The sequence below is a fragment of the Crocodylus siamensis genome, chromosome 8, assembly GCF_052110815.1.
Source record: "Crocodylus siamensis isolate JL-2025a chromosome 8, ASM5211081v1, whole genome shotgun sequence".
Lineage (NCBI taxonomy): Eukaryota > Metazoa > Chordata > Crocodylia > Crocodylidae > Crocodylus > Crocodylus siamensis.
In genome coordinates this window covers 78,841,732-78,853,596 of record NC_143402.1, presented here as the reverse complement: position 1 = coordinate 78,853,596, position 11,865 = coordinate 78,841,732, and the positions used below count along the sequence as shown (strand labels likewise).

The 11,865-nt window shown below is 60.8% G+C and overlaps 1 protein-coding gene across 2 annotated transcripts; it reads left to right on the top strand.

Annotated features, from left to right (window-relative positions):
- The first annotated feature begins 84 nt into the window (after positions 1 to 84).
- Positions 85 to 10,557, top strand: ENDOV (endonuclease V). Of its 2 annotated transcripts, XM_090061183.1 has the most exons (9): positions 85 to 158; positions 1,248 to 1,419; positions 2,420 to 2,554; positions 2,704 to 2,743; positions 2,868 to 2,980; positions 3,701 to 3,769; positions 4,222 to 4,350; positions 9,033 to 9,109; positions 10,307 to 10,557. In XM_090061183.1, the coding sequence occupies exons 1-9, from the start codon at positions 106 to 108 to the stop codon at positions 10,329 to 10,331; spliced, it is 813 nt and encodes a 270-aa protein (XP_089917309.1). In that variant the 5' UTR covers positions 85 to 105; the 3' UTR covers positions 10,332 to 10,557. The 2 variants fall into 2 exon arrangements, with proteins under 2 accessions (XP_089917309.1, XP_089917308.1); XM_090061182.1 differs by lacking the exon at positions 85 to 158 and having other exon boundaries at positions 1,168 to 1,419.
- The last annotated feature ends 1,308 nt before the right edge of the window (positions 10,558 to 11,865 follow it).

Sequence of the window (11,865 nt, the reverse complement as noted above, 5' to 3'; positions counted from 1 at the left end):
CTTCCCCGCCTCGGGCCCCCAGCCTGCGGAACCAACGACGCCCGCCGGCGTTCCCGGCCGGACCGCATGGGGGTGTACCGGAAGCGGCCGCCCGGAAGAAGAGCCATGGCGGACCGCGAAGGGAGGCCGCCGGAGGAGACGCTGCGCCGTTGGGAACAGTAAGGGGGCGCTTCCGGCCGCGGGGCGTGCTGGCAGTTGTAGTGCTGCCCGTGCGCATGCGCCAGGTGTGGCCCTGGGACAGGGTGGGCCAGGTCCGCTGGGAGTGGGCACCAGTGCTCCCGGTGCCTCCCAGTATCCTCCAGTGCTCCCCGGTGCCTGCCAGTGCTCCACAGTGTTTCCCAGTATCGTCCAGTGCCTTCCCAGTGTCCTCCAGTGTTCCCCAATACCTGCCAGTGCTCCTTAATGCCTGCCAGCGGCCCCAGTACCTGGGGAGCCCTGTGCAGCCCCAAGGCGCCGGGTGCTTTGCCCGCAGCCCTCCCCATCCTTTAACCCCCCCGCTTCCCAGCCCGCCCCCGCCCAGAGGGGACCCTGCGAACCCGGGAGTCTTGGTCACAGAGGAGCGGGGCTGGAAGGGACCTCGAGAGCAGGGTTTTTTCCCAGCCCTTTCCAACCCAGCGCACACTCACACGAATAAAACTTTCCACCGCACGCCCGTTGCAGGTTGCTAGCAGTGCACGATTGCTGGCACGGGGGTGGGCAGGGAGCCCAGGGCACAGACAGTCCTTGCTGGCGCTTGATCCCAATGTTAACGGGACGTTTCCATGCCCCCACACTGCACCTTCTTCCCCCTGGTTTACCTGCCCGGGAGACCAGGGACTTGGCATAGAAGCAAAGCATCCTCAAACCGGGGGACCATCCCAGACAAACCCCATGTCCGGAAACGGTGCTGTCATCCCTGACATCACCTCTGGCACGGGGTCTATGGCAGCCAGTGTCCTGCTGCTGCAAAGGGGTGAATAGTTGCTCAAGAGACCCCAGGCAGAGGCCGTGCCCCACTGCAGAGCAAAGCGACCCCCCCAAGTCTGCACCCATCTGAGCAGGGGGTCAAATCCCTTCCTGCCCCACTGCAGCATGGGTCCGCCCCGAAGCAGAGGCAGTCGCCAGCCTGCCGTGGAGTTTGCAAAGCCGGGAGAGTCCGTCTGAGCAGGAGCTGGCGGAAGGACGGGACGATGCAGACCCCAAATGCTGTCAAGAGTTTGGGGAAGCAAAAGCTCTGTCTCTGCCCACAGTTTACGGTCTTTCCCTAGAGAGCAGGCCCAGCTGAAGACCAGCGTGACGGAGGAGGACACGGAGGAGTGGCAGAAAAATGCCACGTTCAGGGGACTGGAGCGAGTGGGAGGGGTGGATCTGTCGTATGTCGAGGGAAACCAGCCTCAAGCCTGCGCGTCCCTGGTGGTGCTCAGCTACCCGGACCTCCAGGTAACGGCGCGGGAAGACATCCTACTGGGGGTATACGGAGTATATGGAGCAATGCACGGCACGGGTAGGGTTTCCACCAAAGCGGCTCCTACCATGGGCTCTTTTCCACAAAAGGGCTCAAGAAGAGGCTTTCTGTGGCTGGGGCGGGAGGGGAAGAGCGGGAGGCGTGAAGATCTCGGGTGATGCGTTCCCAAGTCCATTTGGAAACACGTAACTTGCTTGCACTCTGTTGGGAGAAGCTACAGGGAAACTTTTGAGGCTTAAGGAGATGGTTTTGGTATGCAGCCATTGCTCAAAGGTATGTCAGAGCATTTAATGAGCCCAAATAGCCCACATGCAGGCTTTGGGGATCCTAACTGGCTTACACGAATATTGGAAATCATCAATTTGCCTTTACCCAGGAACAGGCCAGAATAAGGTCATTGCTTCCTAGCGCTTGCCAAGGGAGGACACTGAACATATATAACACTTGTAGACAGCTGGTGCCTGCCTTGCCGGTTCCATCTGGTTATCAATTAATAAGGAATTAATAAGAGATGTGATTTATAGCGGCACTTCCAAATCCGTCACGAATCCCACATTGTGCAGTCATTAAACGTTGAATCTGGAAAGACTGATGTCATCTGCTTTCCAAATTTCAAGCTGGTGCAAAAAATGTTCCCTAGAAAACTGATGCAAGCATGGGGATGTCTAGTGGCAGCCGTGGGGTCAACAAGCCGCATCCTGCGGTGGATCTCAGCGGCCGTGGGAGCAGTCACCTCCTGAGCCCTGCTTTGTGGCTAGCAGGGACCTGGTGGCTTTTCCCACTTTGCTAACGTGTCCGTTGTCTGAGCAGCAACTGCAGGAGTGGGAGAAGTAAAGATGTTTCCGTGCAGGTTGGGAGTTAAGCAGCCGGGTGCTGGGTCTTGGGGTGAAGCAAGCTGATTGCAGGGGTCCCCTGCCCCGGGTTGCCTCGGCAGGGTTAAGCCCAGTCCCTCTGCGCTGTCCTGCCTTGTGCCAGGTGCTGTACGAGGACTGCCGGGAGGTAGCCGTGAGTGCCCCGTACGTGCCAGGCTTCTTAGCCTTCCGCGAGGGCCCCGTCCTGGTGGAAGCCGTTCAGAGACTGCGGGAGCAGGAGCCCAGGCTCAGCCCTCAGGTCCGGTGGGCACCTCTCGGGGGGAGGTATCCCTGTGCACAAGCCGGGGGTCCCTGGCATGGTCGTGCGGGACAGGACAAGGACCTGCTCGCTGGCGTGGGGCTTCCCCAGTGCTCGGTAGCTGACCCGTCACCGTGCGTCGTTTCCAGGTGCTGCTCGTGGATGGGAACGGCGTGCTCCATTACAGAGGTAACCGCCGTGTTCCTGCCCCTACGCTGGCACGGCCAGGGCATTCCCCATGTGCATCGCCAGAGCAGGGCAGAAGTCCTCCGTGCTGACCCTTTCCTGTTTGCTTTGACCCTCTCCTTGGCAGGCTTTGGTGTGGCCTGTCACCTGGGCGTCCTGACAGGCCTGCCCTGCGTCGGCGTGGCCAAAAACCTGCTCCACGTGGACGGCCTGGCCAAGGATGAGCTGCACAAGCAGCAGGTACGGCCTGAGCTGCAATCCCTCTTTTCCTCTCCCGTATGGGGGGGCCAGAACAAAAGCCCTGGCTGCGGGAAGCTCCCTGCCACCCCATCCTGGCCTCTCCCCGCAGAAGGAGCCGTGGTAGCCACATGCCAGCTGGAGAGGGCTTGTTCCCATTTCCCCGTTGGGAGTGCAGGAGGCGCAGGAGGCTCAGAAATGGGTCCAGGGAAGTGCGACTTCTTCCCTGAGATCAAGAAAATAAAGGGGCTGGAGTCTCCATGTGCCGGCTGCCAGCTTCTCTGCCCAGTGCCCAGTGCAAGCTCCACCAGCAGCAGCAGGGAGAGATGGGCTACACTGGTCCTGCTGCACCTTGGCCAGAAGAGGAATGGCTCCGGGTGGCCGGTTCCTTGGGTAGGGCTCTGGCCGTGCCCTCACCCAGAGCAAACTGATGCCAGGGACCCACCCCTAACGCTGCAGCCTTAGCAGTGGTCACTGCTCTTCGTCCTGGGTGCTGGGATCTGCTGCATCCCCAGGGTCCTGGCTACCCCTTGCAGTGCCAGCCCCTCACTGCAGATGCTCCACCCGGCTGGTGCTGTCTCCTGGGGTGTCCTGGGGCAGGGGACCTACTTCAATGCTAAGTAGGGGCCCCAGCAAAGCTGGCTGCATCGTCCTGCACTCTCCAGACAGGCTCTTCCAGGGCTGCCGCCTGCGCAGCGGCTCCTACATGCTTGTTTGTTCCAGATCCAAGACCTGCAGATGGGAGGAGACACGTTCCCACTGATGGGCGCCTCGGGCAGGGTCCTGGGCATGGTGAGCCTGCTGCCCGCATTGCTCGCAGCTGGTCCATGGTGGGGAGTGGGGGGAAGTGAGGGCAATTTGACTTGCTACAGTGCAACTGTCTCTGCATCAGCCCAGCACAGCCACGCTTGAGCTGGTGCTGAACCTGCTCCTTAAGGAAGCCCCGAGGGGTCCCCAAGTGTGGCGTGCTGTCATACGTGACAGTTGTATGTGAGGTGCCCTGTCCTGGTGTCTCTGCCTGTCCTGTGCCCTTGCAGCAAAGGAGCAATCTGCCCAGGGGGGACAGGGCTGTGTGTGGATGGGGGGCTGCCCTGTAAAAGGGTCCTCATTGCGGCATAGGGCGAGTATCACCAGGGTCTTGGGTAACAGACCTTGCCCGGGGGGGTTCCCTGGCAGAGAGGGGCAGGAGAGGCTGGCTCCGCACATGTGTAGCGGGGCCCATAACGGTGGTCTCTGGTGCCCAGGCCCTGCGCAGCTGCGACAAGAGCACGAAGCCCGTCTACGTGTCCGTGGGCCACAGGATGAGTCTGGAGTCGGCCGTGCGCCTCGTCCAGTCCTGCTGCAGGTATCGGGTCCCGGAGCCCATCCGGCAGGTGCGTGGCTGAGGGGGCTGAGTCCAGAACGGCGATCAAGAGCATAAAGGGGTGCTAGGCAGCTGTGACTGCCTGGGGTCCTTCAGCTCGCCACCCGGAGCAGAGCCCGGTTTGAGTCCGCAGCCCGGCTCGGGGTGTGTGTCGCCGTACGCTGCAGGGAGCTGCTGGCTCCCGGCACTCGGCGCGGCCAGGAGGTGGCAGCTCCGGATCGTAGCGCTGGCATGGCCCCCAGCTCGATGCTAATGAAAACGCAGCAAGGCTCAGAAATAAGTCCAGGGAAGTGTGAAGCCCCCCTGGCAAGAGCTTCTGTTCCCTCGGGGTCACCCTGCTGGTCACGGCATGGCCAGCCCGACCCGGAAGGGAGCACAGTTTCATAGTTTCTAGGGCCGGAAGGGACGTGAGCAGATCGTCGAGTCCGACCCCCTGCCGTGGCAGGAAAGAGCACTGGGGTCAAACGACCCCGGCAAGGTGTTCATCTAACCTCCTCTTAAACACCCCCAGGGTAGGGGCCTGCACCACCTCTCTTGGAAGTTGGTCCCAGACCCTAGCCGCCCTGACCATGAAGTTGCGCCTCCTGATGTCTAGCCTAAATCTACCCTCTGCCAGCTTGTGACCGTTATTCCTGGTCCCTCCTGGCTGTGCTCGGGGGAACAGTGACTCCCCCAGTGCCTGCTGATCCCCCCTGACTAGTTTATAACAGGCCACAACATCCCCCCCTCAGCCTTCTCTTGTGCAGGCTGAACAGGTTCAGGTCCCGTAGCCTCTCCTCGCAGGGCCTGCCCTGCTGCCCCCGATCATGCGAGTGGCCTCCTCCGGACCCTCTCCATGCTGTCCACATCCCTCCTGCACTGCGGCGCCCAGAACTGGACGCAGTCCTCCCACTGCGGCCTGACCAGTGCCGCATGGGGGGGGAGGGTCACCCCCCTGGACCTGCTCGAGATGCATCTGTGGATGCAGGACAAGGTGCGGCTGGCCTTCCTGACTGCCTCCCCACACTGCCGGCCCATGTTCATCTTGGAGTCAATGATGACCCCCAGATCCCTTTCCGCCTCCGTGCTAACAAGAGGGGAGTTTCCTAACCTGTAGGTATGGTGCCGGTTGTTCCTCCCCAGGTGCATCACCTTGCACTTGTCTGTGTTGAAACCCATCCTGTTCTCGTCCGCCCACCCCTGTGACCTGTCTAGGTCTGATTGTAGCCTGTTGCATCCTTCCAGTGTGCCCACGTCCCCCCACATCTTAGTGTCATCAGCAAACTTGAACAGGTGCTTTATACCCCCTCGTCCAAGTCGCTGATGAAGATGTTGAACAGCGCGGGCCCGAGGACCGAGCCCTGGGGAACCCCACTGCCCACATCCCTCCAGGTTGAGAAGGACCCATCCACTACCACCCTCTGGGTGCGGCCCTCCAGCCAGTTGGCGACCCATCTGACTGTGGGTGTCTACGGAGCACGATGCCCTGTTCTTGTAACGTCAGCCTGGGACATGGAGGTTGTGGTGCTGCATCTCCACATCTGCCAGGCGTCCGCCCGCCCCTGTCCTGAGCACGGGGAGAAGACCAGACCCCCAGGCTCTGCAGGCAAGGGCTCATTATCAGCCTTGGAACATTTCTGGAGGCTGAATTTCAAAGTGATCTTTGGTTGCAGACCAGCCAAGACACCTTTAGAGAGCAATCGAGCCCCAAGTCTCCAATGCAGAGCTGGTCACTTGAGCTCCTGCACTCCCCATCCTTCTCCAGGCATCCTGAGGGGCCCCGAGCCCCTCGTGCCCTGCTGCTCTCGCTGCCTTTTGTCACCTTGTTCCCATTCCCACACCTGTTGTGGCTGGTCGCTCTGAGGCACTTGCAGCTAATTAAGGATGTCCATGACAGCAATGGACACATACCCTTCTTGTGGCTGGTTTGGAGGCTCCCAATGTCTTTGGGCAACATGCCTTGCAGCTGTGCAGCACGGTGCATTGTGCAGGTCTAAGGATAGGTCAGACGAGGATGTGCATGGGATGGTTTGGGCAGGGGAGATCCTGCTCAGGCAGGGGATTGGCCTAGATGAGACCTCCAGAGGGTCCTTCCAGTCCCACTGCTGTAGGATTTGCTGGTGTGGTGGATTGAAGAGTGAAGGTGAGTAGGGTTGAGCACCATGCAGGGAGGGAATGTGGCCATTGTCACCCTGCCCCTGGACAACAGCAAGGAGCCTCCCCTTCTCGCTACACCAGCACCTCCCTCGGGTAACAGCCCCACTCGCTGAGGGGAACCGGGAACAGGAGGGAGGCATGATCCTACTTGCACGCCCGGGGCAGGATGCTGACACGCTGGCTCCACCGGTTCCAGGAATCGCCCCAAACACGGGCCGCTTGCAGCCGAGCTCAGCTCTTTGATTCCCTCCGGCATGGGGCTGTGGTGGCAGCTCTCAGGAAGTCAATACCATGCTGCAGTGTCAGCGGGGGCTGTGCACCAGCTGCGGGGACTGAACCCTGCCTTCTGGCACAGGGGTGCGTGGGCCCAGGTCACACACCGTGGACCCCAGGCAGCACCTGGATTATGTGCAAGGGGGCTCATTTGCATTTGGAGACGGAGGTGGCCAGGCTCGTGAGGCTGCGGGTGACGCAGGCATGGGCAGCGATCTCTCAGAGCGAGTGCAGGGAAATTCATTATCTGCTACAATAAATATTTGTATCCTGCCTGGCCTTGTTCCCTGAGTAAATGCCAGGCCGAGGTGGGAAAGCTCTCCCTGCAGTGAGGAAGCGGGCACCCCTGGTCGCCTGGGGATTCAGCAAGTCCCTCGGCAGGGGTCCGGTCTGGGGAGAAGACAGCACAGGCACGGCCCAAGCAATGGCACCTAGCGGTGGGAGCGTGGTGCTGGGGCGCACGCTGCTCCTTCCCAGGATTCAGCACATGCTGAGCAAGGGAAGCTGTGATTTGAGGCTGCTCCTGGCTGGGTGGTGTAGATGTGCTCTAAACCTTCCCCTCTCTGTTTCTATGTCTGGGGCAGCCCCACTCTCCCCACGGTAGGAGCTTCCTTAGGCCAGTACAGGTGTGATAGCCATCCATATGCTGCCTTGGCCAAAGCACCATCCCAGGACTGGGGGGGGGCTGGGACCAGCTCTCTTTCCTCTGCTGTTGGGCTGCACACCAGTGTCTTGCTCACTCAATGCTCCTCTTATTTTGCAGCATCTCAGCTGCAAGTGGGGCAACCCATGGGACTGCTAGTAGCCCACCGAGATGGGGGAAAGACACAGAGGAGTCAGGATATGAATGATTGGCTTTGCCTTGCGGGGGAAATTGCCCTGAGCTCCAGCATCCCTGGGCAATGGGTCTCCTGCGCCCTGCTCTGGCACTGCCCGCCATTCCCAAAACAGCCGCGGCAGGACGTCTGGACCCTTAATGCCAACACTCGTCCCCTCTGAAAATAGAAGCGATCTGCAGGGATTATTGTAGCGCATGGCTCCAGCTCATTGATTGGCCTCTCAGTTAATAAGCTGGGCTCAGCCATCTGCACACAACACTGGGGGTGAGGCTCTAGCAGGTGACTTGCTGCCTAAACCAGCATTGTGGGGAGGCCAGCCTTAGGGTTCACTCCCCCCCTGCCCAAAGCACCTAAGTGCATTTGGCTCCGGCTGCCCAAGTCTCTTAGCAGGGCCTCTCTCCAGCAGGCTCTTTCCCTTGTTATAAATTCATCCCATGATGTCTGAGCCTGAAGGGTGATCAAAGTCATCTGTCAGCTGAGTTTTGAAACTGTCCAATTATTGGAAGAAGGGGAGAGGGGAACATCTCCCAAACAAGGCGCTCCATCTGCAATGGCTTTTCAGGCCCAGGGATGTGGGATTTGTGAGCAGCCGTGAACCTGCCACTCCACAAAGGACTGGCTGAGTGCTGGCAGGGTGGGAGAGGACTGTGGGGGCAGGGAGGGCATCCTCATAAACAGGACAGTTACAGCCCCTCACCCCTGAGTGTTTCGAACCCAGTTCCTTGCACTCTCGGGTACTGTCATCAGTGGCCGCGGTGCTGGGAGGGCAGCGTGTCATGCAGCCATCTCTGGGTGGGACACAGCAGCCCTGAGCAGCTTCTGCACTGTCTTTAAAGCAGGAGATATGAAAAGCAACTTTTCCCAGTGAAACTCTGTGGGAGGGGAGGGATTGTCCAGCAAAGCTGGTCCTTGGCCAGAAGCTCGGGGCTCTCACCTTTCTGCTAGTGAAAGTGCCTGCTCCAGTGCTACATTGGTGCACACTGGGGAGATCAGGTGTCCCGCGGGCTGCTCTCATGTCCAGGGAGCCCCTTTGCAGTAGAGGGGAGCCATCACTTGGTGCCTCTCCCACCTCTGCAGCTGGTCCCATAAGAGAGAGCAGCAAAACCCCATTGCTTCTGGCCTGTCTCCTGTACTAGCCCAGCCACAGCAATGCTTCAGGCCGGCTGGCTGATGAGGGCTCCTGTGGGACTGGGGGTCATTCCTGCCTGGAAAGGGGCAGGGAAATTTTCTGTTTCTGTTCCTCCTTCCTGCTCTTCTCCCATCAACAACCCCTTTCAGGCCAACTGAGAGTCCGTCCCGGCAGCGCTGTGAGCACGTCACTGTCCCCAGGCCCGGGGCCATTCACAGCCCCTTCTCCTGGCTGGTGCAGCTGCCTGCAAGCCCTGGGCAGGACCGGTCAGTTTAGTCCTCGGCTGTTTCTAACCCATCTCCTCTCCCTTTCCAGGCTGATATCCGCTCCAGGGAGTACCTCCGGAAGCACCCCCCTTCTCCAGCTGGCACCGCGCTTCCTGGCCCTGAGGGGTATGTGCATGGGCAGCCCGAGCCCCCAGCCTCGGGAGTGATGTCCTTGGCTAATTGCATTACAAGACAGCTGGGGGGACCGGTTGCGATGGAGCAACAGCAGGATGCAGAAGTCCTGCTGGGCATGTCCCTGCCATGTTGTGCCTCTTTCCTTCTGAGGACTGTGGTGTCCTGCGGGGGGAAAGGTCATGGGGATGGCGCTGCCTTCCAGCATTGCACAGTGCTGCAGCCCACGCAGGGGATGCAACAGCCAACCAAAATACCCTGCCAGGAGCAGGCCCCCGCATCTAGGCAGGAAGGAGAGGGCCAGCCCCGCGCCACCGGGCTCCTTTCAGTGCCATCTGTCCGTGTACATCCAGAGCACAAGCACAGGGCACCTCTACTGCCTGAACACCAGCCTGGTTCGTGGCGGGCACGCCTGTCTCAGAGCCCGACGGATCAGGACCAGACCCAAAGGGCCTGGTTTTGGAGTGGGTGGAGCGAGGAGCAGGCAGCAGATGGAGGCATGGCCCCATATTTTAGGCTGGTCCTGCCTTGAGCAGGAGGGTTGGACCAGATGTGACCTCCTGAGGTCCCGTCCACCCTCATTTTTGATGATATTCCTCACCCAGCTCCACCAGCACACCTCGGGTCACGGCTTCCCTCCGCTCCACACAGCGACCGGGCTCTCACCACCTCTGCCGTGCTCAGCTCCTCTGCGGTGCTGCAGTCTGCCCTAGCTGCACCCATCCGGGTGCCTCCCCTTCATCTGTTTTGGAGGAGGTGGTGGGGCAAGTTGAAAATGGGACTAGACACATTCATGGGGGATAGATCTGCTAATGGCTGTTCAACAGAGATGTTTCCCCTCCCAATACATGGGGGGTATGGCATAGGGGAGAGATCCAGTTTGGTGCTCTCCCCATCTAGCATCCACCCCTGCCGCTGTCAGAGACGGGACCCCAGGGTCGATGGACCATGGGTCTGACCCAGTCTGGCATTGCTTATGCTCTTGGGTCCCACCGCCCTTCTGTGCTGGCCCTGGGCAGATGCTGAGGGTTGCGCCAAGCCATGCTGGGTTCGAGACCCACGCTCTTGCTACCAAAGGGGAGTTTGGTGCCAGTCTCTGGAGACGATGCCAGCCACTGGTACCGTGGGGCCAAGCAGCATCGTAGCTGTCTGGCCTGGCTTCTGCTGACCTCCCCTTGTTCTGCTTTCCAGGAGGGACGAGGGCACCGGGCGCTGACCTGGCACCAGTGCGGTGCAGCAGAGCCCCTGTGTGAGCACATGGCTTCCCCGAGCCCAAGCCCTCTGCTCAGCCCGGACATCGCCGGACTCGAGAGCCAGGGAGCTTCCAGGTGTGGGACCACGGGCAAACCACAACCACGCCTCTCCAGCGCTGGGCCAGAGCCCTGCTCTCAGGCTGTTTGCAAAGTCTGTATGATTTTAAAATAAATGCAGCAAAAAAATCAGTCCTGGCAGCAGGAACCAAGCAGGAGCTGGGTGGCGCCTGGCACTGGTTTCGGACCAGAGCCCCAGATTTCGGTTCGGGGCACGGAGCAAACGGAGTCGAAAAGAAGCCAAAGCCACGCATTTGGCCCCTGGCTCCCGCCATGCGGCACCGCAGCCGGCACGCTCCCTGCCGCTTCACACATCTCGGGGGAACAGAAGCCCCGTCGGCAGCTCCGGCTGGTCCCGACAGACGGGCAGAGGACGCTGTGTTTCGGGTGGGCGTGTAGCTGGCAGGCGAGGGGCTGGAGCCGGCAAGCTGCTGCCTGCGTGGAGGAGGGGAGAAGCTGGGCTCCGCAGCGGGGGCTTGGGATGCTCTTGGCCTCCTCAGTGTTCGAGGCCCTGCCTGGCATGTGGTCCCCTCCGGGCTGCTGAGCAAGACCCATTTCTTCTGCAAAAGCCCTTCAGACCCGTCGGTGCCTGCGGGACCCTGCTCAAGACCACCACTGGCAGAGCCCCCGCGGGGAGGCTAAGCCTGGGGGCCGTGGCACAGCAGCCAGGGACATGGATCAGGGTTTCCCGAAGGAACGAGCCTCTGCAAAGGGGCATCTTGTAGCGAGGGTCTGGGTTTACCCAGGGGGCTGTCGAGCCAGGTCCTGACTGGACTGGGGGGGCTGACGGAGCAGCGGGGCAGGTCCCCAGTGCCTAGTGCACTAATCCGTCAGGCCGGCTGTGAGCTTTTGCATTAGCGGCAGAGCAGAGAGCAAACAGCTCTGATGCCTGAATCAGCACAGCCACCGAGTCCAGCCTGGGCCGGAGGGACAGCTCTGTGGCCGGAGGCAGCAGGTTCTTCCCCATCTGTTTTGCTGGCAGGGACTGGACGTGGCCTCTGTCTTGGCTGCAGCAGAGACCGGGGCAGAGCTGGCTTCAAGGAGCATCAGCGGGAAGGAAGGGAGAGTTGTTTCGGGGTCCAGGCAGGGCACCAAGGACCCCTGGGTCCTCCCGCAGGCAAGATAACCCCACTCTGTCCCTGTCGTCCCATCCTCTCCATCTCTGGTGCCCCCGCGCTGCAGAATGGCCCAGCTGGTGCATGCGTCTGCATTGCATGCAGCGGTGGGGTGCAGCTGCATAGCCCCCTTGCCAGGCTGGGTGACCTGTAGGAAGGTGCCAGCTGCCCACAGACCTCCTGGCTACAAGCAACAGAGGGAGGAAAAGACCTGGGAGGTCGAGAGCCACCGACTACTTGACTTTGAACCGGGAACCTGCAGCCTCCCCAGGTGCCACTGGTGCCTCCAAGCCCTGCTCCCCCAGGGCTGCCGTGTGGGTGGGCA